Below are 25,912 nucleotides of genomic sequence, written 5' to 3'. Positions count from 1 at the left end.
GCTATCTTTCTATTTGTAATCTGAGCACATTTAATCTGGAAATTATTGAGAGACAAACATGGAACCCATGAGACCATTTTATGGAGTCACATTTCTAACAAAGCTACACTTTAAACTTCCTTTCAGTGCTATGGTCTTTTCCCATACCTTAATGTAGGCCCCAGTTTTCTGCTCCATTACCTTAGTAAGGAGTCTGCCTTAGACACAATCCACAACAAGGACACCCTTCCTCCTTCCCAAACTGGGAGACTGAGAAAACAAAAGGGAACAGAAATAGAAAAGACAAGCCTTGCTTGTCTGATTGTTCTGTTACTTTTTTCTTTTGTGTCCTGAGTTACTAAATGAGTCAGTAATGTTCATCTTTAGAATCTCTATCTTGTTTGTAGCTGAGGTTTCCCGCTCTCATGCTTCTCCTGCTCTTCTGGACACCATATGTGCAGGCTGAGTGAGATGATAATACTTGCAAGGAAGAGATGGTTCAGGGAGACAAAACTGTCTACACAGCCTGGAGGAAATTCTAAAAACAGCTTTGAAAAGAAAATGTGATTATATTAAGCTACAAACAGCAGAGACAGAGAATAAAATGGTCTTAGAGAAATTAGAAAAATGAATCACAGAATCATTAGGATTAGAATGATTAAAATGAGACTTTCCCTCAATGAATGAAAGTCAGTATGTTCCATTAAAAGAAATAGGCAGGGCTGAGATCTCTTGGGAGGAAGGAGGCCTGGAAAGTAGCCAACACAGAGTTAAGGGAGATGGTGGACAGCAAATTAGGGATGTGCTGGAAATCCCATATGGCAGCCAAAAAGCAAATGATACACTGTGTTTTATGTAAAGAGGCACAGTATCATGTCATTGACTAGGGATGTGATAGTTCTACTTTCGGATATAACCACTTTTGGAATATTACAATTCCACCTCAACACAAGCGTAACATTGACAAATAGGAGAGGGTCCAATAAGTAAAATGAGATGACTGACACCTTGGTGGATAGGACTACTATATGAGGAGAGGTTAAAGAAACCTCAGTAAGGATAACTATAACTAGGAACCTTGAAGATGTGGAGGAGAGGATTCAAAGGATGTCAAGCACTGTATTTAGGAGGGAGAGGGTTGTTCTGGAAGGAGTATCTGTGAGCAACAGGATGAAACAAACCAAAGGAGAAATTTGGGCTGCACATCAGGAGAAATTTCCTAGCAATAAGGTTGATTAGACTCTTGTATTGTCTCCCAGGCGAAGTGACGGAATTCCTGCTACTGGAGTTATTTAAAAGCAGGCTGAACATAGCATCAGAGAATGCTCTGTACAGAAGAGCTGGAGAATGGAAAGAATGGACTGAAGCATGGAAGACATCTTTTTCATCTCTAATCTCTGTGATTCTTTGAGGAAAAATTTCCTCCATTCACCCTGCTTCTTTCCATGTAAGTGAAAAAATATTATTGTGAGATCACGTGAATGGCAAGAATGGGTTTGGAGCCTTGTCCTGGAGTCCGAAAGGCAACTCAGAAAGTATTTCCGGAGTGGCTCCTTGCAGCCTTCAATACTTGGATTACGTTTCAGAAATTTTGCAGGAATCTTCTGCTCCCCCCTCCCCCGTTCTGTGCATTTTTGGTGCTGAGCTTTTTCCGGTTTTCCCACACTCCTGCCTGTCACAGAGCAGAAACCACAAAAATGCAGCAAAGAAAAGTCTGTCCAAGAAGCTGCAATTCCATCTCACAAGGATAAACATTCTCTCTGCCAACAAGTGAGCACAGCACACCGGCATCTTCAAATACACATCTCTGCTGCCCAGCAAAGGAACCCACTGACACAGCCTGTCACCTGTACTAACATGAGCCACACCAGCACAAAGAGAATCAGATGGTGAATTCACCAGCACAGACCTGCCAGACCTCATGATCACAGCCGCCCTCACTGAGTCAACCAATCCTGCTAATGTCTTGTTTTCTTTTTAAATAGTTTTGGGGGATGAATTTTATCTCAACATAGGCATTGTGCAGGCAGGAAATATACCAGCTTCTCCAGCACCTCTGCCCATGTTTCTCCAAAACACCTTGCTACTCCAGTCCTGCTCCCTCAGCCCCCCAACCACAGCATTGCCAATGCACCTCTATTCTGCATCTGAGCACTTCCTCAGGGGGGCTTTTGGAAAAATGACTATTTTTTATTAAAGCTTCTCTCTTAAATAGGGAAGGGGATGCGAGGAGTCAGAGAATCTGGCAGGAATCAAACAGAACTGAGGGGAAGGGGTTATAAATGTGGTTTTCCCCACATCAGTGTTTTAGAGATTAAAACAAGTCCAAAGATGGGTAAGGAAAAGGGTTGGAGAGACTTCAATATGAGGACACATTGTAAAGATGAGGATTTTTCAGTCTACAGAGAAGAAGAATGAAAGGGGGCATGATACAGAGAGATATAACAATGAATTGTACAGATACAATTACCCTCTCATAACACAGGAACCAGGGGATGCTCAAGGAAATTAAAAGGCAACAAACTTGAACCTGATAAAAGGATTTTTTTTGTTTTTACACAGCACATAACTAACCTGTGGAACTCACTGCCACAGGATAGGTCTGAGGCCAAAAGCTTAGTAGGGTTCAAATAGCATTGGACATTTATATGGGAAATGATATAAATATACATAAAGCATACATGGGGATACAAACCCTCATACTTTGGGACAAACCAACCACTAGCTGATGGGGTTAGGAAGAAACTTCTCCTATAGGCAGGTGAGCCCATTATGGATAGTTCTGGGGGATGAATTTAGTGCACTATCTAAAGACAGGCATAGTGCAGGCAGGAAATGTAGCAGCTTCTCCAGCACAGCTCTGCCTATGCACTTCCAACAAAACTTGATACTGCAGTCTTGCTCCCCCAAGAAGCACCTGCCACTCATCATTGTCAGAGTCAGGATAGAGGCCTAGGTAGCCCACTTCTCCGATCCTGTATGGCAATTCCTATGTCCCCACATTTGTATGAAGCTATGGCCCTGCTTACACTCTGAGGTAAAGCTCCATTTTAGGGTACAACTACTCCAGTATATCAAGGCCAGACTCTTCCAAGGCCTCAATTCAGGAAGAAAGCCCCAAAGGATCTGTATCAAAGACAATTGCTGGCAATGTGTTCCTCACAGATTTCTTTGGCACGGGAAAAACTTACTTGGAAATCCTTTGGGCTGCCACTTTTCTGACCACTGCCTGCCTATGGTTGGCTGGAGGCTTGGGGACCAGGTGAGAGGATGTACTCTGGGATGGCATCACTTTGTGCGAACTGGTTGCCTTCTGGATGCTGGAAGTGGCACTTGATGTCTTGCGGGCACCAGAATCAGCTGGCATGGATATATTGCTGGAGCTGGGTGGCGGGTGGTTGGCAAAGAGAGCCTGGTAGAAAACAAGATACAGGGATTGGTTATTTTCCCTTTGCAACTCCACTGGGAGAACCCATGTGGTGAGGAGCCTTGCCTGGGAAGAGAGAGCCCCAGCCTGGTGAAGGGGACCACCCAACTAGAAGGCTCCCGGGACAGTCTCAGAGATAGATACAAACTGAGGGTGACTGACTCCATGAAGGAGTTTTATAGCAGAATTCTATAGCCTTGGAAAGTTAGGGTTAGTTCTAGAAATGCCGACAAACTCTGCTACTGTGGCACAACACAGCAGGTGCTACAACACTGACTCCCATATCCAACCTCCTCCTAGTCTTTGAGCTAATAGGAAGCCCAAAATTACCCTCACAGAAGCAAGGGGCACTAAGAGGGCAACTGATAAAGAGGATTTCCCCCTGACTCAGGCTCTGGGGATGCTTTGGGGAGAGAGGAAAGTTCCCAGTCATGAAGGGAGAGATATGCTGAAGGTTTGGGAGATGGGGCAAAATAGCCTGTGCACTGCCAGGCACTGAAGAACAAGGACACAGGTGGCAGAGCAGGGGAATGGCTCTCTGCACCAGCTCAGCTGAGATTCAAAGCAGCACTCACTTCTCTTTAGGAAGTTGCAACCTGCCTGGAACTCTGCCTTATCCTTCTTCAAAGCTGTTTAGTTAGATCCCCAGCTCAGAGCAGTGAACTGTAGCCATGTGGCTTAGTGATGAAGAGTCAGTTATGAAAGATGAGGGGAAAGGGTGAGCACTAGCCAGTCTCCTGGGAAAGGTTGGGGCTTCAGTGCACTTGGTTGCATTTGTCCTGAGTTTCTTTCTCTGGTGAGGAACACACAGAGGCACAGTGAGTGGGCTCCAGGCTCCAGAGAAAGCCACAATCTGAGGGTTGGCAGAGTCCCAGCATAAAGACAGGAAAAGCCCCTCTCCCCCACAATTCTCTGGCAAATGGCAGGGCACTCGTGTGGGAGGGAGTTTCTGACAGGCAGAGCCTGGGGGAGAAAGGGGAATGTGAGAGCCAAACCAGGCCTTTTCCACTACAATTCACTGACAAGCTCTGCTGAGCTTTTTACTCCTCGTTAACCTCTCCATGTCCTACAGCTCCATTTTGATCCTGGATTCCTGAGCAGGCATAACTATAAATGACATGTCAGGAGGAAGGCAGTAAATACCACACTCTTGGCTTAGTCCAGTACAGCTGAGAGCCCATCATATTATCAGGGAAGGGATGGAGTCTCCCCACTCACTGTGCTTTCGTCCCCTGACCCAGAGACCGCTCCTCACTGCATCTCATTTGATGCCATGCACAATAATTTTTTTTCAAAAGTGCTTTTCCCTTGTTACTAAAATCCTGACACCTAGAGTTTGCAAACCTCTTGCTCTGTACAGTCTATGTCACCTCCCCAAACATGATCAGGCAAGAAGGTCAGTCACCCAGGAGGAAGAATAAATAAGAATTCTTATAACACAGGCTGATCATCAGAGGCAGGGCCGAGACCTGCCTAAGGGAAGGTCAGGGCTGTTTTGCTTGGGGACAACAGACTTCTGAAAGGCCTCTGTCTCCACACTGTGCTGAGATCCTGGCTGCCTTCCACCGCAGCCAGGGTGTAGAGACTGGGGGTTGACACTGACCATGGCTTCTGGATCCAGCTACAAAGCACGCTGCCCTCCTGTGAACCCTATGGGGGCGGGGCGGGAAACCAGAAGAAGCTACTGTGCAAACAAAGGGCAGCAGGGGAGGCCAGACAGAGAAAGGGATGGGAAGAGATTTCAGCACATACACACATGAAGGAGAGCCCTCATCATTCAGGATCCACAGAGTCCAGCTCTAGGGAGAACTGAAGCATGGAAGAAGCTCTGATATAAACAGCCCAGGAGCATCCAGTACCCAACAGTTATTACTTTATTAAGGGAAACATCCTGAACAGGGCTCACAATGCTGGAGATTTGGACTGGCTGCTGAGGAGACTCATGCCCTACCCTGTGGAAGGTTCCAAGGGGCACAAATCTGCATAATATTTAGCACAATACAGGACTTTGCATCTTTAAAACACTGCAAAAACATTAGCTAATTAATCCCCACAACACTCCTGGCAGACAGGTCTGGAGTATTAACCCCATTTTATAGGTGGGCACTCTGGGCCACAGAGAGGGCAAGTGACCTGCCACAGATGGAGTCACCCTCAGAGCTAGAGTCAGAACTCAGGAGTTCCTGGGTCTCAGTCCTGTGCTCACACCAGTAGATCACACCTCTCCTCATTTTATACAGAAACAAAGTACAGACAGAATGAGAGCTGCACAAAAAGAATGCTTTTTAATTAGAAAATGTCACAAGTACAATCTGCCAGTCACGGTGAGGCACATGGTAAGGTATCAGCAAGCAGAAACCAAGCTTCCTGTACCTACTCACAATTAAAGTGACGAGGTACCAGAAGTTTTAACTAAAACAGTTATGCTAATGATCTTCAAAAATAGAAATAAGAAGGATCCTGCCACTTACCCTCCCATATATCCAACATCTATCCCTAGCAAAGTAATGGAACAAATGCCGCAAGTAAGATCAATAAATAATCACTAAACCTGAGAATGACAGAATCACAAGCAATAAGCAGAAATGAGGATTTATAAAGATTAGCTCATCAGACAAACATAATTGCCTTTTGGGACAGAATTACAAAATAAGTGTGTAAAATTTGGTGGGGTTTTAGATGTTCGTAAAGCATTTGCTACAGTTTTCTATTAAATCTATTCACAAAGTTCAGTCAAATCAGCATGGATATGGTAGAAAACTGGCTGAGTGACTAAACAAAAGAGCAAAAAGTAAGGATAATTGGCAAAATACTGAGTTGTGGGAAGGGAACTCTAGTGTGGAACCAGGGTGGCCAGTGTAAGGGCCAATCTGATGTAAGGACTTCATTAATGATCTAGAAAAGGAGAGCACATTAATAGAATTCACAAATTACAGTACAGTGGGTCCTACTTTGTAAACTATTCAGGAGACGGACTGTCTTGATATATGTTAAAATAAACTGACTGTATGCTTTCTCCTTCTACCCAACCCTTTGTACGGAGTTTGTTTTCTTAAACTGTGAGCTTTTTGGGACACAAACTGGGTTTTATTATATATTTGCAAAGCATTCAGCACATTGTGTGTGCTGCCATAAATAAATAAATATAACAAGATTAGAAACATGGGGGCAGAACTTCAGGTGGTATAAATCAACATACCGTCACTGACTTCAGTGGAGTTATTTTATTTTACAGTAGAACCTCAGAGTTACAAACACCTTGGGAATGGAGGCTGTTCAGAGCTCTGAAATGTTTGTAACTCTGAACAAAACATTATGGCTGTTCTTTCAAAAGTTTACAACTAAACATTGACTTAATGCAGCTTTGAAACTTTACTATGCAGAAGAAAAATGCTGCTTTTAACTATCTTAATTTAAGCGAAACAAACACAAACCCAGTTTCTTTACCTTGTCAAAACTTTTTTTTTAAACTTTCCCCTTTTTTTAGTAGTTTACGTTTAACACAGTATTTGTACTGTACAGTATTTGCTTTTTTTTTTGTCTCTGCTGCCTGATTGCGTACGTCCGGTTGCAAATGAGGTGGGTGGTTGACTGGTGATTTTGTAACTTTGGTGTTCGTAACTCTGAGGTTCTACTGTACATAAACTAAAGATATGACCCCATAGGTAGCAAATAAAAATTTGATTCACCTTGGAAAACTGCAGTTAACACATTTGCAGAAAAATAATCCAAGGGAGAAAGCTGGGAAAAAGAAATGAATGAAGATGGAGGGGGGGGGGGAGCTAATTATTCTATAATGCAACACGGTAGCAAAAATGGTCAATGCAGGTTAGGCTGCTCTCAGAGAGGAGAGCATCCCAGAGCAAGGAGGGGGGAGTGCTAGTGCAGCCACATCTGCTTTGAATGCCCCACATTCCCAGTGAGACACTGACAAATTGGAGGACATCCAGAAAAGAATAAAAGAAATTAGTTATGGGGAAAGTTAAATCTCCTTAGCTTAGCTAAGCGCTGACTAACTTGAGACCATACAACTTTCTGAAAGGTATAAGGGGAGAGAGGAATTATTTAGCCACTGGGGATGAACTGGACACAGTATTTATATCAGAAAACTATTTAAACTATGGATTGAAACTGTAACCATGAGTGACCCCAATACTCATTATCATTTGTTGAATGTTTTATCTGACCCTTTCTGACACAAGGCTGCATTGATAGGGATCATTTCACTATATGACTGAACTAGGGTTGTTTTAATTTAGCATATTTCCCATTTCCCATATGCAATGTTTGGGATAAAGCTCTAGATCTAGTAGCTGCCCACACACATACAATAGATACAGGCTAAGCAGACAGAACAAACCTACACAGGGGAGGAGAAGCCTCCATGACAATTAGTGGCATCTCCCCAGTAGAGGGAACAATTAGAAAGTAAACACTGATTGTTTAATTTCCTAGGCAAGGGCACCTCTGGTAACAACATCCAGATCAGATCATGTCACTCATCGCTCCCTTCAGTCCATACAAAATGCTGCTGCTGATAAACTTTCTTCCTTTCCTGTTGGTTTGATCATGTAACTCCTGTTCCTTGAACCACTCCAGTATCAGATTTAAGCTTCTTGTCATCACCTTCAAAGCTCTACATAACTCTGCCCCTCCCTACTTATCCTTCCTTGTCAAGCTTCATGTTGGGTCTCTGTCCCCTTCACTCAGCCAGTGCTCCCAACCTCCTCCATCTGTCTGTCAGATTCTCACACAATCACCCTTGTGCCTTCTCCCGTGCAGCGCCCTATGAATGGTACAATATCCCTGAGCTCCTCCAAAAAGGACCAATCTTTTCCAAATGTAAATGGTTCTTTAAGACTCATTTTTGCCATGTTGCCTATAGTGAATCAAGTTGACTTGTATATAAATTGCCTATATTGTTATTCCCCTTCCCCTAACTACTTCTCCTTAGATCGTGCACTCCTCAGAGTTTGTACAGCACAGAGCATGCCTTCCCTTTGCACATATATGTATGGCTTTAAATATGCCACCCATGTCCTTCCATGCATACAGCTCACTTCCAGCACATCAGGCTATTAGCAGCACAGAGACCAGGCCCTTCCTTGCATCATGCACCATGGTGCTGCTGTTACTCACTTACACACTGCCTGTGGACAGACACATCCAAATCACACATCATATAGAGAAGGGGAAAATAGAAACTGCTTTCAGTACGGCAAGGCACCTTTCAAGGACATGACATATCAGTGAGGTGACCACAGAAGTCGTGGCATGAGCTCCTAGGCTGCTGGGAAATGGCTGGGTTGCCTCACCAAGGCAATTCCCAAGCCATGACTGGAATTGCAACATCATATGGAAATGCCCTCTTTGTGGCATGGAGATACACAGAATGCAGGGTCCAAAGCACTCACAGTAACAGATAGTGTGATGCTCCCTGCAAATGATAGGCCTTTTAAACTTGGGCTTCATTTTTCCTGCTGCTAACAGTATCAAGTTCTCAGCACTACTATAATTCTTTTCATTCACAGCTCACAGAGCAATTCACACAAGTGTGTCAGTATCAGATCGGAAACCAAGGCACAAAGCCATAGGCGCCAACTTTTATTTTTCCCCAGTGGTGTTCCCCCCCTGCTCTACCCTGAAACCCCCCGCCACTCTGCCCCTTCCCCCAAGGCCCCACCCTCGCTCTGCCTCTTCCTGCCCCCACTCCACCCCCTCCCCAAGGCCCCCACCCACTTGCTGCTCTCCACCCTCCCCCAAATGCTTCCCGGAGCTGCCAAACAGCTGACTGGGGCGCTGCCAAACAGCTGTGGCTGGTGGGTGCTGAGCACCCACTAATTTTTTTTCATGGGTGCTCCAGCCCTGGCGCACCCACAGAGTCAGCGCCTATGCACAAAGCAATGAAGTAACTTGCTTAGGGTCCCCAAGTGACCTGACAGAGCTAGGAATAGAAACAAGGTTTCCTGAGTCCCAGTCCAGTGTCCTATTAACAGGACCACAGAATCAAGGGTGGCAGGGAGCAGGAACTGGACAGTCTGGAAAATGAATAAAATTAGATTTAGTACAACTTCTCAACCCTGATTAAGGTTCTGAGGGAAGAACTCAGGACCCATTAGAAGAGGTGAACCCAAAGCCAGGGAACCTGGAGGCTGGTGTGCTGCACTTCTCTAAACCCAGAGGTCTGAGGTGAAGGTCTAATTCTCCTCTGTACCATTCCCCAGGGCTGTGCTGATGGAGTCTCCAAATTCTCCTGCCAGTCTTCTCTCCCCTCCCCCACATTACACACAGTGCTCTAAGTGCTCTGAGAAGCAGGAGCAACTCCCAGATGAATGCAGAATTTTTCTGGCTTTGTGCAATGAATTTTCTTGGATCAGAGCAACAAGAGTTGGTTGTGTCCAGACTGCCCTCCCAGCACTGCGAGTGTGCAGTACATAGGGAGCCCTCAGCAAGGTGAGGAAGGCTGCTGAAAGACCCATTGATGCTACCCACTGACCTCCCCCAACCCCAGGCACCCTGCCTGCGAGAACACATGGTTTCTGTGGGCCCTACCTCAGGATGCCAATAAACACTTCTCATTCCCAACCTCCAAGCCAGACTGCTTGAGAAAAGGAATGGGGGAAAACTCATCAGCATGAGATGCCACCTCAGAAAAGGGCTTTTTGTGAGTGCAGATTTAAGGTATGGCAAGGGAGGACAGAGGGAGAAAGCAAGTGGAAGGAAGTGAGGAATGGGGGAAGGAAGGAGACAAAGAGAGAGAGATGGAAGGAAAAGTTTTAAGCCAGAGGTTCCCAAACTGTGTTGTGCGCAGAGTGGGCTGGTCACCTGCTCCTGGCTCCTCCCCTTATGTCCAGCTGCTACAGTGATTAAATACTTTCCTGATGTGCTTTTGCCACACAAGCCATTGGTGTCATACACAAGCCATTGGTGTCATTGGTATAAGGATGTTTTATCATTGCAAGGAGTTGAGGCCCAGGCATTGTGAAATGCGAAAAAAGCAAGGAGGACCTGGGTGCAGCAAGCAGGACAGTGGATTGGGGGGGGGGGGGCAGACAACAATGAGTGGAATGGGATGGGGCTTGGACAATGGTGAGCAGGTAGGGGGGAAGGAGGCCTAGGTGACAATGAGTGGGAGATGGGTAAAGCCCAAGTGATAGTGAGCAGGTGGGTGGAGGTCCAGGTGCAGTGAGTGGAGAGGAAGTGGGGAGGCACAGATAATGGTGAGTGGGAGGGGAAGGCAGGAGGCCACAGTGAAAATGAGCAGGATGGTGACCAGGCAGTGGTGAGTGGAAGGGAGTGAGGGATGGGGCTTGGGCCAAAGTGAGTGGGAGAAGGTAATGGGATTGGGGAGTTGTAAGGGTAGGTGGGGGGAGCCAAACAGTGGTGAGTGACAGGGACAGGGCAGGCAACAGTGAACAGGAGAGGGAGGTGGTGGTAGGGTAGGCGATGGTGAGTCTGTTTGGGATGGGAAGGGGTGCTCTGGCAACTAAGCAGGAGAGGTCAGTGCAATTGTGCCTGGGATGGGAGATCTGTCTGGCACCAGGCAAAGACAAATGGGAGGAGATGTATCCAAGAGACACTCTCTCTATTAAGACCTGGCTTCCAATACAAGGAAGTCTGAGGGTATGTCTACACTGCAATTAAAAACATGCAGCTGGCCTGTGCCAGCTGACTCAGGCTTGCGGGGCTGCTTAATTGCACTGTAGATGTTCAGGTTCAAGCTAAAGCCCAGGCTCTAGGACCTGCAAGGTGGGAGAGTCCCAGAGCTCAGGCTGCAGCCTGAGCCTCTATGCAGCAATTAAACAGCCCCTTAGCTTAGGAACGTCAGCCTTAGTCAGCTGGCATGGGCCAGACGTGGGTGTCTAATTGCAGTGTAGACATACCCTGAGTGTTAAGCAAATCTCTTTCTTCATTAATGGCAATTTCAGAGCTGCCTGAGCCCGTAGCATGGCAATGGCCTCGATACTGCAGCTCTGAACTGTTCGGCTCAACGGGGGCGGGAGGGAGGAGTGGAGGCTTAACAAAGAATCACTTTAACAGAAACTCCTGAGTAATGGCTCTGCCCTAGGCCAAAAATAACATCAGCTCAATGTCGGCAATTAGAAGAGGGCTCAGACAGGCCCCCATGGTCAGCTCCAGCCTCCTCACAGGCACAGCCCAGCTCGGCTTGCAGTGCTACCCTATGCTCAGCAGCAGCCACGGCTGCCCACCCAGAGCCCCTTGGACAGAGATGAAAGAAGGGCCTTCTGCTCCTGCTCAGAGGGGTAGCAAGCGGGGGGGGGAGGGGGGAAGGAGGAGTTTGGGGAAGGAAAGAACACAGTACAGACAGAAGTTGCCTCCCCCTCTGATTTCCCTCCCAGAATGGTGGGAATTGAGCCATAAGCTGTTTGTTAGGGACCCTGCAGTAACTAGTAATTCATGCCCCTGATATGGGGGTGGGGGCCCCACATATTTAGTTCTTGCTTGTGTTTGAGGCCATCTCTGCCAGACTGCCCAGCAAATACCAATAGCTCCCCCAACCTGGGTCAAACAATCTATGCTGAGTGGAGGTCCATGCACATGAAGAACCCCACTGCTGTTCCAGACACCAATCAAAATGAAGGAAACCCTGCCCTCCATGACAAATGGGGTATCTGGTGCTTTATAAACCCCTGCAGGGTCTCCATCTAGGGTGTGGAGATGCTGCTCCAGACCAGCTGCCAAAACACTGCCATTCATTACATGGGAATCATACAGGACACAAGGATCTTGATCCCATTTTCATTTTCTTCCTGCCTTGACAGCACTGTGTCTCCCTCTGTCCCTTACAATGGTGTCAAGGGAATGACTCTGTGCCAAATGGCTGAGTGCCTAGCAAGTAAAGGAAACATTAGATGCACTGACTGATAATGATGGTGTTTAGCGGGCCCTGGGAGGTGTGGCAGAAGCTCACACCTGGGCTCAGGCTCTATACTTGTGTCTATTGTGTATCTAAGGCTCTTAGAATATTCCTGGCAGAGATGAACCTTACTCCCTCACAGGAAGGGTGGAGACTTCCCCAGGAATGAAGCAATCCAGGTAATGTTTGGTGGTCTTTGTGGTGAAGTCCTTTTCCTATCAGTCTTCATTGTTTGGTGCACGGGTACTGCAGTGTGTGGGAGAGGACTTGGTCAAGCTGTAGCTGAAACAGAGACCACTGGTACCAACGTGACAGGGCAGAGACACATGCCAACACAGCTATGAGACTCTGGGGAATGGAGACACACAAATGTAACAATGACACCCGTGTAGGTAAACCACATGTGCCCTTGGTGGACACAAACACATGCCACCACAACTATGGGATTTACAGACAAAGAATCTCTGGGCCCAGTGAGGCTGGGCTCTGACTCAGGCACTAGGTAGGATAGTGAGCAGCAGCACTCAGATAGACAATTAGAGAGGGATCCTGACCCAGCAGGGAGGCCAAGAGGGACAGCAGCATTAGGCTGCTATCAGAATCACTGAATATAAGTTCAGTCCTGTCCTCATAACCCACAAGTGGTGCTTCCTCCCCACAAAACCTTGTGCTATGTCCTGGGTGTGAAACTGCCCCATGCCGCCCACAGGTGTAGAAACCGGCAGTGGTCACTCTCAGGCCGACTTTTGTCTCAGTTACCTGGTGCCGGGCTCGACTCTGCTCCAAGAGCTGTCGGGACTGAAGCTTCTGCTGCTGGAGTTGCTGCACGGCAAAATGGAGCTGATAGCTGCCAGCAGTTGGCTGATACTTGGGATGTGCCAGCTGGCTTCCTGTCACCTTGCTGTAGACACAGTTCTCTAATTCTCCTTCCCAGGCAAAGCTGTCATTCTTTAGAGCCCTGGGAAGAGAAGAGCCATCACACACGTTATCCATCTCCCTTACCCTGCATGCGAGGCCAGGGGAGCTGCTGCCTACAGGGCATCACTGCTCCCCAAGGAGTCACTAGTAGCTTGACAGGCATGCAACTAGCAACAAGTGGGTGGCACTGGCAAGTAGAACACATGATACAAATGTTGCATGTCAGCTGTAGGCCTGGTAAGGAGGACTGCCTCCAACAGGGAGAGTGTCTGGAAGTCTGGATTGGGCCTGTTACTATCCTTGTTACCAAGCCTGAGGTGAACAATTGTAGAGAAACAAGAGGGAAAATCCAAGAGTGACATTAGGACATGACCATGGCTGTCTAGCTAACACTGAGGGGAGACAGTCAGCCTTGCAGCACCCAGAGTCATGGATCCAGAGTTAAGTGGCCGAGCTAAGGATTACTGTAATGGGGGAACTACACTCTTTTCCACTAGGCCCATGGGTTTTGTAGAGAGCAGGTGACAGAGTGACAGGGTCACAAGGTGTCCTGGAGAACCTGGGATAGCCGAGCAATCCAGATTCCCTGTGCTCACTGACCAGATGCCACATGGTCCACTGAGTCTGCCCAATAAAACCTTTAAGTCCCATTGCTTGAGCCACCTATGTCCCCACTGAGCTCATTCTTCTCTCCCATTGTGCCCCATGTCTAGACATTCCCTTTGGATCTCATGTGTAGTGAAGTACAGACTTTCCTTAAATTTCCTGTGCACATTGTAATTGACTGGGATACAGATGATGCTTGTATCTGCTGCATCCTACCAAGAGTGCAGAGAGGGGGTAGTGTTTCTGGGTGTGGGAATGTCACCCCAGTTTCTTCACTTCATAGAGTTCCAAAAAACAAATAAAAACAAAACAAAACAAAAAACCCAAAGCCCCTCAATTAACCGTTGGAACAATTAAGCAATCGACCAATTTACCAACAGTCATTTTTAAATACAGATTGGATGCTTTCTAAAAGATCCACTCTAGGAATTATTTTGGAGACGTTCTATGGCCAGTGTTATGTAGGAGGTCTGACCAGATGATCACAGTCATCCCTTCTGGCCTTGGAATCTATGAATTTATAAACCCCAGAGTTCCCTGAACCTGGTACGGTCTGCCCTGCAATCCTGGCCACCAAACTGATCCAGAGTAACATCTTGAGGATGATCTTAAAAAAGCCAAACTCAGTTACCCAGCCTCCAACACACACTTTCTGCTGCTGAACCACTAGGAGAGGGCAAGACACTGCAAGAGGTTCAAGTGGATCCATCCCCACACCCAACCTCTCAGCAGCAATGGAGCAAAGCAGCCCTGCCTAGCAAGGGACATTGGTTGTCAGCATCTTCATCCTGCTTCCTGTGGGGCACCCACGCCACTCTGTCCTATCTCAGGCACTTTCCAGGCCCCTCCATTGTGCTGTCTGCAGGGGACCCCACACCACGGGCCACCCTTCATCATCATATAAAACACCAATTAGAATCCTGTACAAATGATTTTGGCCCCCACCTCACTGAGTCTTAAATTGTCCTCTCTGCCTCTTTTCCAAGTGCTTGGGAGGAAGTGTGGTCTAATGAATACAGACCTGGGACTCAGAAAATCAGGATTCTAATCCTGGCTCTCCCATTGACTCAGTGGGTTACCTTGGGCAAGTCACTTCACCACTCTGTGCCTCGGTTTCCCCTCCTGCCCTTTGTCTTTCTTTTCTAAACAGACTGTAACTCTTTGGGGGCAGGGACTGTCTCTCACTATGTGTTTGTACTGCACCTAACACAACACAACACAACATATATATATGTATATCTTTTAAATGTCCTCTCTGTCTTTGGCATTTCACTGTTCTTCAGTTTCCCCCTCTTACAGTACCTGATTTATTTCTCCCCAGTCCCCTTCCTTCCTTCCATCCTATCTCCTCTCAGATATTCCCTTTCCTGTTGTTTCTGTTGCAGCTCCTTGGTCACTTCTCTCCTTCCCATTTACACCCAGACAAAATGAGGGAGAGCCAAACTCTGGGGTGTCTAGTGCCTAGGAGTGCATGACCCCTCTTTTCCACAGGTGAACAGTGTAGTCCTTGCTCTCCAACATGGCTGGATCCTGTCCTGCAGCTCTGCCCGCAATCGCTCAGCTCAGTGCATCATGCATATGCCACAGGCTGAGCAGGGGAAGTGTTGCAAGCCCCTCAACACTGCCCCCTACTGGGCACAAGATGCCAGAAGTGTAAATACAAAGAAATGTATCACAATCACAAGGCATATTTAGAAACTTGGAAATGATCTCCATCTGGTGCCTCATCAGCCCTGCTTGCCCCCAAAACTGGTTATTATCAGGTTATCATCTGGCCCTTTCCCCATATCCTTGGGGTAACACTGGCCCTCCCACTGCATTGATCATGACTCTATCCCCACTTCCACATGGTAAAGCCCCTGGACTCTTCTGACAGCATGTGAAACAGCTGCAGCAGCTGTGCTCCTCCCAGTGAAATTGGGGGTCATGCTCACAGTTGAGAAACAGAGGAGATTTTGCTGGGACTGGAACACACTACTCTGGGGACAGATGGAATCACTGCAGACCATCCTTTGAAGAACCAAAAAACAAAACAGCAATGCCCACTGGCCCCAGTAGATATGAAGGTCACTCAAAAGCAAAGCTGGAATTAGTCTGGCACTCAGCAGGCAGCCTGAGGAGGACCCTCTCATCAATGGCAAGGAAGGATCTTGAGCTGTGGTCCCTCAATTATAAACTACCCACACTACATTCTACTTGCCCATTTGCCTGTGGTGTGTAATTTCTCTCACACCTTCAATTTCTCCTCCTTATTGTCACGGTAAAAGGTGGTGAGTGGATTTTGTACCTGACTAGTAATTTTCATGGTCACATCTCTCTTTAAACCCCATTCTATCCCTGGAGCTTCCCACTAACAATCCACCAAGCACAAGGGAAAACAAGCAATGCTCACCCCATTTAGAGACTGGACATTCCTCTGGTCATCAATATGTTAGTGGTCTGAACTGTCTGACTGACATTAAACATCCTCCATCTCCTTGGTGTATGTACCTGGATCACCCTTCCTAACAGTACTCAATAAAGAGTAAGAGTCCTGCTGATCATGGCTGCTTTCTGTAAGCTCTTTGGGACAGGCACCTATGGTTCTAAAGTGCAGCTCCCATCCTGACTGAGAATCGAGACATAATACAGAACTAAGGCTTGTGAGGGTGAAGCGAGTCAAGCAGTTCTCAGGGCACTCAGACAAGGTACCCAATTGATCCTGGAGCTCAGCGCCCAAATCTCCCAGAGATCTTCCTCCAGTTAAGAACCTGCACAGCATAAATTCTATCCTTCAATGACTAAGAATGCCTGAGAAGCTAAAGACAGGGTTGCTGAATAGGGATATTCCTTGAACTTACGCAAGCCTTAGTGAAAGAAGTGATGAAGTGAAAGAGAGACAATGATGTGATGTGAACACCTTTGAAGATAGCTTTAAATTGCCCCCAGTCTAACCAGCAAGACTTGCTGTTGAATGGATGAAACACAAAGGAGGCCCATATCTGTGTTTCAGGAAAAAGGTGCACGTCTTGCAGGAGTCAGATATGAAGGCAATAGAGACATATTCACTGAGCTAAAGTCATGGTGAGCAGCAGCAGATATCTTTCGGCAGGTGTCATACCAAAAACCTGAAGGGATCACATTTAACCTACACATTTGATGCTGTAAGGGATGACTGAGACACTTGTAGACCAGGTGCCAGCTCATGCCAACGCCCCTGGGCCACACCGAACACTGACAAATGCATAGCTGGAAACCAGTCTGGCTCACCTGTGTGTTAGGATTGTTAAAATAGGTATTAGAGTTATAAGAATGTGTTTAGACTTTATGAAATGCTTGTAGAATACTGCATGTATTAATCTTACTTATATAATCTTACTTGCTTAGTAGAGGCCTGTATCCCATGTTATAAGGTATTATTTAAGTGTTTGTTCTGTAAATATAAAAATGTTTGCTAAGACTGTAAACCCCCACAGTTGGGGAGAAACATCACCAAGTGTGAAATACTAAGCAACAGAGGGTCCTGTGGCACCTTTAAGACTAACAGAAGTATTGGGAGCATAAGCTTTCGTGGGTAAGAACCTCACTTCTTCAGATGCAATACTAGTGAAATACTAGTTTACCACAAGAGGTGTCATCTCCTCCCCAACAAAGTAAGGCCTATAGACACCAGAGAAAACATTGTGGAACATCAGTGGACAAAAGACTGATGATTGTTTCCCCATGAAGCTGGTCATGCACAAGCCCTTGTCCCATCACAGCTTGAATGCTGGGGGAAGAGAATAAAAATCCTGGTTAAAGAGAAATTATCACCACTATGCTACTTGGAATTCGGAGGGGGCAATATTTCTAAGAATTAGCAAGGATCCCTAAGGTGCTTAGTTTGTTTAAGCCCTAAGGGATATATAGCACTTGCATATATAGCAGCTATTATTACCTTTTGAAATCTAAGACTGTAACTCATTTGTGTGTGTGTTTCCCTTCTTTAACCTTGTAAAATAACTAGGGCTGTCAATTAAACGCAGTTAACTTATGCGATTAACTCAAAAAAATTAACTGCGATTCATCGCAGTTTTAATCGCACTGTTAAACAATAGAATACCAATTGAAATTTCTAAAATATTTTGGATGTTTTTCTATATTTTCATATAGTATTCTGTGTTGTAATTGAAATCAACATGGATATTATTTTTTATTACAAATAGTTGCACTGTAAAAATGATTTTAAAATAGTATTTTTCAATTCACTTTATACAAGTACTAGAATGCAATATCTTTGTCATGAAAGTGCAACTTACAAATGTAGATTTTTTTTTGTTACATAACTGCACTCAAAAACAAAACAATGTAAAACTTCATAGCCTACAAGTCCACTCAGTCCTACTTCTTGTTCAGCCAATCGCTAAGACAAACAAGTTTATTTACATTTACGGGAGATAATGCTGCTCACTTCTTATTTACAATGTCACCAGAAAGTGAGAACAAGCATTTGCATGGAACTTTTGTAGCTGGCATTGCAGGGTATTTAAGTGCCAGATATGCTAAACATTCGTAGGCCCCTTCATGTTTCGGCCACCATTCCAGAGGACACACTTCCATGCTGATGACGCTCATTAAAAAAAATAATGCGTTAATTAAATATGTGACTGAACTCCTTGGGGGAGAATTGTACGTCCCCTGTTCTGTTTTACCCACATTCTGCCATATATTTCATGTTATAGCAGTCTTGGATGCAGCACACGTTGTTCATTTTAAGAACATTTTCACTGCAGATTTGACAAAACGCAAAGAAGGTACCAATGTGAGATTTCTAAAAATAGCTACAGCACTCGACCCAAGGTTTAAGAATCTGAAGTGCCTTCTAAAATCTGAGATGGACGAGGTGTACAGCATGCATTCAGAAGTCTTAAAAGAGCAACACTCTGATGCGGAAACTACAGAACCCAAACCACCAAAAAAGAAAATCAACCTTCTGCTGGTGGCGTCTGACTCAGATAATGAAAATGAACATGCATCAGTCCGCACTGCTTTGGACTGTTATTCAGCAGAACCCATCATCAGCATGGACGTATGTCCCCTGGAATGGTGGTTGAAGCATGAAGGGACATATGAATCTTTAGCGTATATGGCACGTAAATATCTTGCAACACCGGCTACAACAGTGCTACCAGAACGCTTGTTTTCACTTTCAGGTGACATCGTAAACAAGAAGTGAGCAATATTATCTTCTGCAAATGTAAACAAACTTGTTTGTCTGAGTGATTGGCTGAACAAGAAGTAGGACTAAGTGGACTTGCAGGCTCTAAAATTTTACATTGTTTTATTTTTGAATGCAGTTTTATTTTTACATAATTCTACATTTGTGAATTCAACTTTCATGATAAAGAGATTGCAATACAGTACTTGTATTAGGTGAATTGAAAAATACTATTTCTTTTGTTTTTATACAGTGCAAATACTTGTACAGTAACTCCTCGCTTAACGTTGTAGTTATGTTCCTGAAAAATGTTACTTTAAGCGAAACCATGTTAGGCGAATCCAATTTCCCCATAAGAATTAATGTAAATAGGGGGGGTTAGGTTCCAGGGAAATTTTTTTCGCACTCGGCTGAGCCCTCAAGGGTTAACACATTGTTGTTAATGTAGCCTCACACTCTACAAGGCAGCACTAATGGAGGTAGGAGACACAACAGACACATGGCAGTGGCTGCAAACATTCCCTGTGGAAACTGAACATGATGATGAACCCACGCTATTCCACTGGAGTGCACCACTCCCTCCACTTTCCAAAGTGCTGTGGGGTGCATGTGTGTGCGAGACAGAGACACACACCGTGTGTGTGAGAGAGACGGGGTGTGTGTGTGTGTGTGTGAGACAGAGAGAGAGACATGCATTGCACCTTTAAATACGCTGACCCCACTCTAAGTACACTGCCTTTTTAAGTAGATCAGCAAGTTGAGGCAGCAGCTGCTGACAGTAAGTTCCCTCCCTGCTGAGCCCTGTCATGTCCCCACCTGCTCTGTGAAGATGGGGTACAGGAGCAGGGGGAGGGGGACACCCTGACATCAGCACCCCTCTTCTCCCTCACCCCCTGCACAGCAAGCAGGAGGCTCCCGGGAGCAGCTCCAAGGCAGAGGGCAGGAGCAGCACATGGCAGTGGGGGGAGGGACAGCTGAACTGCTGGCAATTGCTAGCCTGCTGGGTGGCTGCCGCACAGGGAACTTAGGGGAGCAGGGAGCTGATGGGGGGCTGCCGGCCCACCCTGATTCTAAGCCACCATCATCTCGCTCCAATGGGCTGCTCTTCCTGCAAGCAGTGAACAAAGCAGGCGGCTGCCAAACAACATTATGAGGGAGCATTGCACAACTTTAAACGAGCATGTTCTCTAATTAATCAGCGATGTAACAACAAAACAACATTAACCGGGACGACGTTAAGTTAGGAGTTACGGTAATCAAAAAGAAATATAAAGTGAGCACTATACACTTTGTATTCTGTGTTGTAATTAAAATCAATATATTTGAAAATATAGAAAACATCCCAAAATATTTAAATGGTATTCTATTATTGTTTTTAACAGCGCGATTAATCGCACGATTAATTTTTTTAATCGCTTGACAGCCCTAAAAATAACTATTTCTTTTCCCCAGTTAATAAATCTTTAAATAGTTTACTACAGGATTGGCTACAAGCATTGCTTTTGGTGACAGATCTAAGGTACAACTTACCTGGGGTGACTGGTCCTTCAGGGCTGGAAGTAACCTGAATATTGTTGTGATATTTGGTGTAAGGGAACATTTATCACAAAGGAAGGATTGCCTGGGTGGCAAGATAGACTGGAACGTGCAAGGGGACAGTCTGTGACTCCATGTTAAGGCTGTCATTATGCTTGAGTCGTTCACATTTAATACTTGGTTGGTCAAATCTAATTATAGAACATACAACCAGTTTGGGGTTTGTAACAATCTGCCCTGAGGTTGGCATACACTTTTGTGAGCCACTCCAGACAGCCTGACAATGACATTACCCATTTTACAGCCAGCATTTGCTCTGTGCCTTACAGATGATGCTCAGGGGCTGTGGCCTGTGGTGGAGTGAAGGCCACTAGCTGAGTCACAGAACTGAATGCTTCAGAGGACTATTTCCCAGAGGTTCCATACCACGAAGGTACTGCATTCCTTTCTCTTCCAGCTTTCTGGTGATGGACATTAACTATCATGGAAATGCACAGATTGGGGGTTGCTGGTCCAAGTTTCAATGAATGCAATGGGATTGTTGGTGTGATTTTGGGTTCACCCTCTCCAAATGCCTCTCTAAAGCACGTGTTTGCCTTTGATCTCTAGGCTGAGCTCTTCTCCTTATTTAACCTGACTCTGTATGATCTATAGGCTACAGTGAGATTTATAGGGTGGACTCTAGCACAGTTCAGCTTAGTTGTTCCTGGCCAGGAAAAACATGGAAATCATGTTATCACTATTTTGGGGAGAGCCAGGACTGTAATCAATTCTGGCTAACTTGTTTTCCTGTAGCGTAGACACAGTTTTATATACAACTTACCTGTGCTCCACTGTCCACGATGCTACACTACACCCAGGGAATCCCAGCAGCGCCCATTTACAGACACCACGTCAATGCAAGTTGCTTTCTGCCTATGTTTCACTTTGATGGTTTGCAAAACTGTTTATGATGGGATGGGGATATTTTTTCCATTAGGCTTCATGGCTTTTGTTTCTTTCTAAATTGACCTGAAATGAACACAGTTACATTTCATCTAACTACAACTTCAATAGGTGGCAGTGTGGCCTTCCTGGCAGAGGCCATGGAGCTCCCGGTGCAGGGCTTGGGATCATACACAGACAGGGGTGCCTGCCTCTCAGCTCTGCATCACTACATATAGTATATTATAAAATCAGCTATGACCCATACATGGCAATGCCTGCCCAAGTGGATGAGATGGGAATTGGGGTTAGTCTCCCTGAATCATGGTGCTATTGCCAGCTACATGCTCTAAACATCCAACCTCCTTTCCTTGTCTGCCATGCTAACAGGGCAGCTTAGTGCTCTAGTTCCCTACTCTCAAACTCTGTCTGACAGCTGGTTTATCAAAGAGGGTCTCCCTTGAGCTATGCCTGTAGCCAACACTCTTGTCTCATGCATCTTGCAGGAGGCTCAGGACAGTAACTGACACCTGCACTACTAATTTTCAAGGGAATGCTTTCACTTAGGTGATCTGTGTTTCTCCCTCTTCCTCCTCCTCCTAAGCCACACAGGGTTGAGTCCTCCTTTTTTCCAGCTTGGGATTGTCACTGGTATGCTTAGGCCTGATGTTTGCCTAGACACTCACTTGCATATTCTCTCTCTCCCTCTTGCGTGCATGCACATGTGCACGTGCACATCCACACCCACAAATGGGAAACAAACACTCCTGCCTGTGCCACCAGAGGAAATTGTGTTTCATTCTGTCAGTCAGGCGGGTTCTGAGCAATCTTCTCCCAGCTCACTTGGAATTATTGATGGATTGCTTAGTAGAGGCTTGGCCAGGATTCAGGCCTTCAGTATGTGCTGCCAATCTCAGCCTGGGCGCTATGGCCCATCCTTCACAAGCTAGAACTTCTGTCCTTCCAGCAGCTCTTAGGACAATGGGGTATTTCTGGCAAGAGAACCATTGCGTTCCTTTCTTTGACCTGTTTTTTTCCCAGAGACCCTGGGTAATAATTCTACCTCCTCCTAAGGTGACTAGGTGTCCGGTTTTCGATCTCAACACCCGGTCGAAAAGGGATCCTGACGGCTCCAGTCAGCACCACTGACCGGGCTGGTGACTGTCTCGTTGGCAGCACCATGCAGCGGGGCTGGCAGGCTCCCTGCTAGCCTCCGCACCATGCGACTCTCAGGAAGCAGCCGGCATGTCCCCACTCTGACTCCTATGTGTAGGGGCAGCCAGGGGGCTCCGCACGCTGTCCCCGCAGCTCCCATTGGCTGGGAACTGCAGCCAATGAGAGCTGCAGGGGCAGCGCCTGCAGACGGGGCAGCGCCTGCAGACGGGGCAGTGCCCAGAGCTGCCTGGACATGCCTCCGTGTAGAAGCTGGAGAAGGGACGTGCCGCTGCTTCCAGGAGCTGCTTCAGGTAAGCGCTGCCCGGAGCCTGCACCCCTGGTCTCCTCCCTGCACCTCAACCTCCTGCCCCAGCCCTGAACCTCCTCCCCCACTCCGAACCCCTGAATCCCAGCCTAGAGCACCCTCCTACACTCCAAACCCCTCATCCCCAGCCCCACCACAGAGGCTGCACCCCCAGCCAGAGCCCTCACTCCCCCGCTACGCCAGCCCTGATCCCCCACCCGCACTCCAACCCCCTCAGCCCCAACCTGGAGCCCCTCCTGCACCCCAAATCCCTCATCCCCAGCCCCACATCAGAGCCTGCAGCCAGAGCCCTCCTCCAACTCCCTACCCCAGCCCGGAGCCCCTCCTGCACCACAAATCCCTCATCCCCAGCCCCACATCAGAGCCTGCAGCCCTCCCCCTCCCCCTCCCCCAACTCCCTACCCCAGCCCGGAGCCCCCTCCCACACCCTGAATCCCTCATTTCTGGACCCACCCCGGAACCCACACTACCAGCCCAGAGCCCGTACCTCCTCCCACATCCCAACCCCTTGCCTCAGCCCGGAGTGAGTGAGTGAGGGTGGGGAGAGCAAGTGACAGAGGGAGGGGAGGATGGAGTGAGTGAGGGACGGGGCCTCGGATAAGGAGTGGGGCATAGGTGTGGCCTCAAAGGAGAGATGGGTCAGGGCAAGGGTGTTTGGTTTTGTGCAAATAGAAAGTTGGCAACCCTACCTTCTCCTCAGCAGAGGGTACATAAATATCCTTGCATTTGGGTACAATTCTAACAGAGCTCCATATTATTGTGGCTCAAACTCAATCCAACAGTGCTTGAGCACCTTGCACCATTTCCTAGACTTCTGCTTCTAAATTCCCTTTCATCTATAAGGATCTCTTCACTGATACACCACCTTGTGGATGGAGACACAGGCAACACCCTTGGAGCCAGTGGACTATGACTGTGCTGAGGCCAGATATTAGAGGTGGGTCTGTTCATTGACTTGGAAGGAGGAGAAAAAGCCCAGCTGGATCCCTGCACCCAATGGAAGGGATATGGGGTGCAGCCTTTGTGAGAAGAACCTGAATTGGATTTCTATGCCTAGCTGGAATGGAGGTAGAGAGAGCCTCTTAAAGAAATGAAGATTAAAAATCTAAACCTGCAGAGAGCATACGCTCACAGCAGATCAGGCTCTATGAATGCTGTATTGATTAGAACCATCTCCCTTGAAGCTAGTGCCTGCTGAAAGAATAACATTAGTAAATAATAACAGCTTGCATAGCTATAGCACCTTTTATTCCAAAGTATCTCAAATCATTTTACTAACTTGAATTAAAGGTCATTTCACCCACTATACAATGCAGTCACCTCTAAGATGGGACATGAGAGCTGTTTAACAGTGGACAGCAGAAAGAAGTAAAGACAAATCTTTATCCAATTGAAGCTGCATGGAGAAAGCCAGAACACAGAATGTAATCACTCAAACTGGAATTTAGCCATGAAACTGGGGCTCAAGCTTCCACTCATATGACAAGTGATCTTTAAGAATCGCCAAGGGACAAAGGCCTCAATTTCAGTCCTCCCAGTCCCTGCATCTGGGCCCTGGTTCAGTACCGACCTCAGGCACCAACAACATTTCCTGCAGTACCTTGGTGTTCCTTGAGGGTTGCCTATGCAACTACAGACTTATGTATCATTTTCAAAAGTAAGTAACTCAGGATCCTAAGTCTCAGTGAAAGTCAATGGGATTTAGGCTCCTAAGTGAACTTAAGTTACTTTTGAAAATGGGACTTCAGCGTTTTTGAAAACATTACCCCCAGTCTAACCTGTGAGAGCTGATAGGATCACAGCAAAAGGTGGGATGGCTGCATGGCTACCAAACTAAAAAAGAATTTATCCTCCCTTTGAGGAAACAAATTGACAATGAAAGTATTTCACATCCTGTTCTGTAATGCCTGAAGTTAAGGAGGAACAAGGGTCACTGTGCCAAGAAGCAACAAGGGAGCCCAGTGCCGGTTTAGAAATCAGTGCTCCCACCTTGCCAAGGAATGCAAGACAACCTTGGGCATCAGCTCTTTGCCCATGAGGCATCAGGTGCTGCGACAAAGCCAAGAAGCTTTCAGAGCAAAGCCCTCGCAGGCACCAGCTGGCACAAAGCACTTAATAGTCTAATAAATGAGTCTGTCTGGTGTGGCAGCTCCCAGCATCCTGGTGACTTGTGCTCAAGCATTCAGAGAACACAGAACATTTTCTTTGGCACAGTCTGTACCGCCTCCATCCCCAACAACAGGCCCTTGACTCATGCTGGCTGTGAAGTGATGATAAACATGGTGGGACACAGCCCAGAACACTGGGGTCCTGGCTGGGGTGCAGGGCAGTGCCACTTGCCTTCCAGTCCTCTTCTCTCTTGCTCTTATTTTTTTTAAATAGAGTAATGAGCCTCTGCAGCTGGCTTGTTCCCAGGCCCTGATGTTACTGGGGATGTCTAAGAATCAGTGACTTTGATCCAGGGTGGCCAGCAATGGCCTGCTCTGTAGTATGGCTAGTGTATCATGGGAGCCCCTAACACTCAGCTGTGAATGTGCTGGGAACAGAGACGACGCTCCAAATGCCAGAGGAGAACAAAGTGCGTTTGACATTCCTGAGTTAGTTACTGTCAGTATATTGGGGATTCTCTGTAACAAAGGGAGCTTTACCAGAGCCCGCTCTCAACAGCCCAGGTATATGCAGATGGATAAGGGGCAGGCTGCAGCTGGCCCATATAAAACTGGGATGCCATCACCTGGCCTGCAATCTGCTTTCAAAAAAACACTGCAGAGAGAAGCCAAGGAAAAACTTTTAAAGTTAATGAGCAGACTGTCCAGGCTGGCTTGGCAAGGCTAGTGGAACTGCAGCCTGGGTTCAAATCCAGTTCACAGTGACAAATACAATCTCCAGTGATATCCGAAGGTGTTGCAGAGCTGTAGGAGAGTTCCTGTCCCTCTGCATCAATCAGCCTCTCCCTCCTTACTGTGATGAGGTGCAGCTGTGGGCAAC

The 25,912-nt window shown here is 46.7% G+C and overlaps 1 protein-coding gene across 2 annotated transcripts in view; it reads right to left on the bottom strand.

Moving 5' to 3' along the window:
- The window catches only part of TTLL5 (tubulin tyrosine ligase like 5), a 214,163-nt gene that overhangs the window by 38,046 nt on the left and 150,205 nt on the right, over positions 1 to 25,912 (bottom strand). For both annotated transcript variants that reach the window (XM_029911515.1, XM_029911516.1), the window contains exons 29-30: positions 13,044 to 13,242; positions 3,171 to 3,391 (exon numbers count right to left, since the gene is read on the bottom strand). In XM_029911515.1, coding sequence (XP_029767375.1) covers positions 3,171 to 3,391; positions 13,044 to 13,242 — 420 coding nt within the window. The remainder of the gene's footprint in view (positions 1 to 3,170; positions 3,392 to 13,043; positions 13,243 to 25,912) is intronic.

This window comes from Terrapene carolina, unplaced genomic scaffold (assembly GCF_002925995.2).
Source record: "Terrapene carolina triunguis isolate 2854851 unplaced genomic scaffold, T_m_triunguis-2.0 Scaffold96, whole genome shotgun sequence".
Lineage (NCBI taxonomy): Eukaryota > Metazoa > Chordata > Testudines > Emydidae > Terrapene > Terrapene triunguis.
This window is presented reverse-complemented; position numbering and strand designations above follow the sequence as displayed.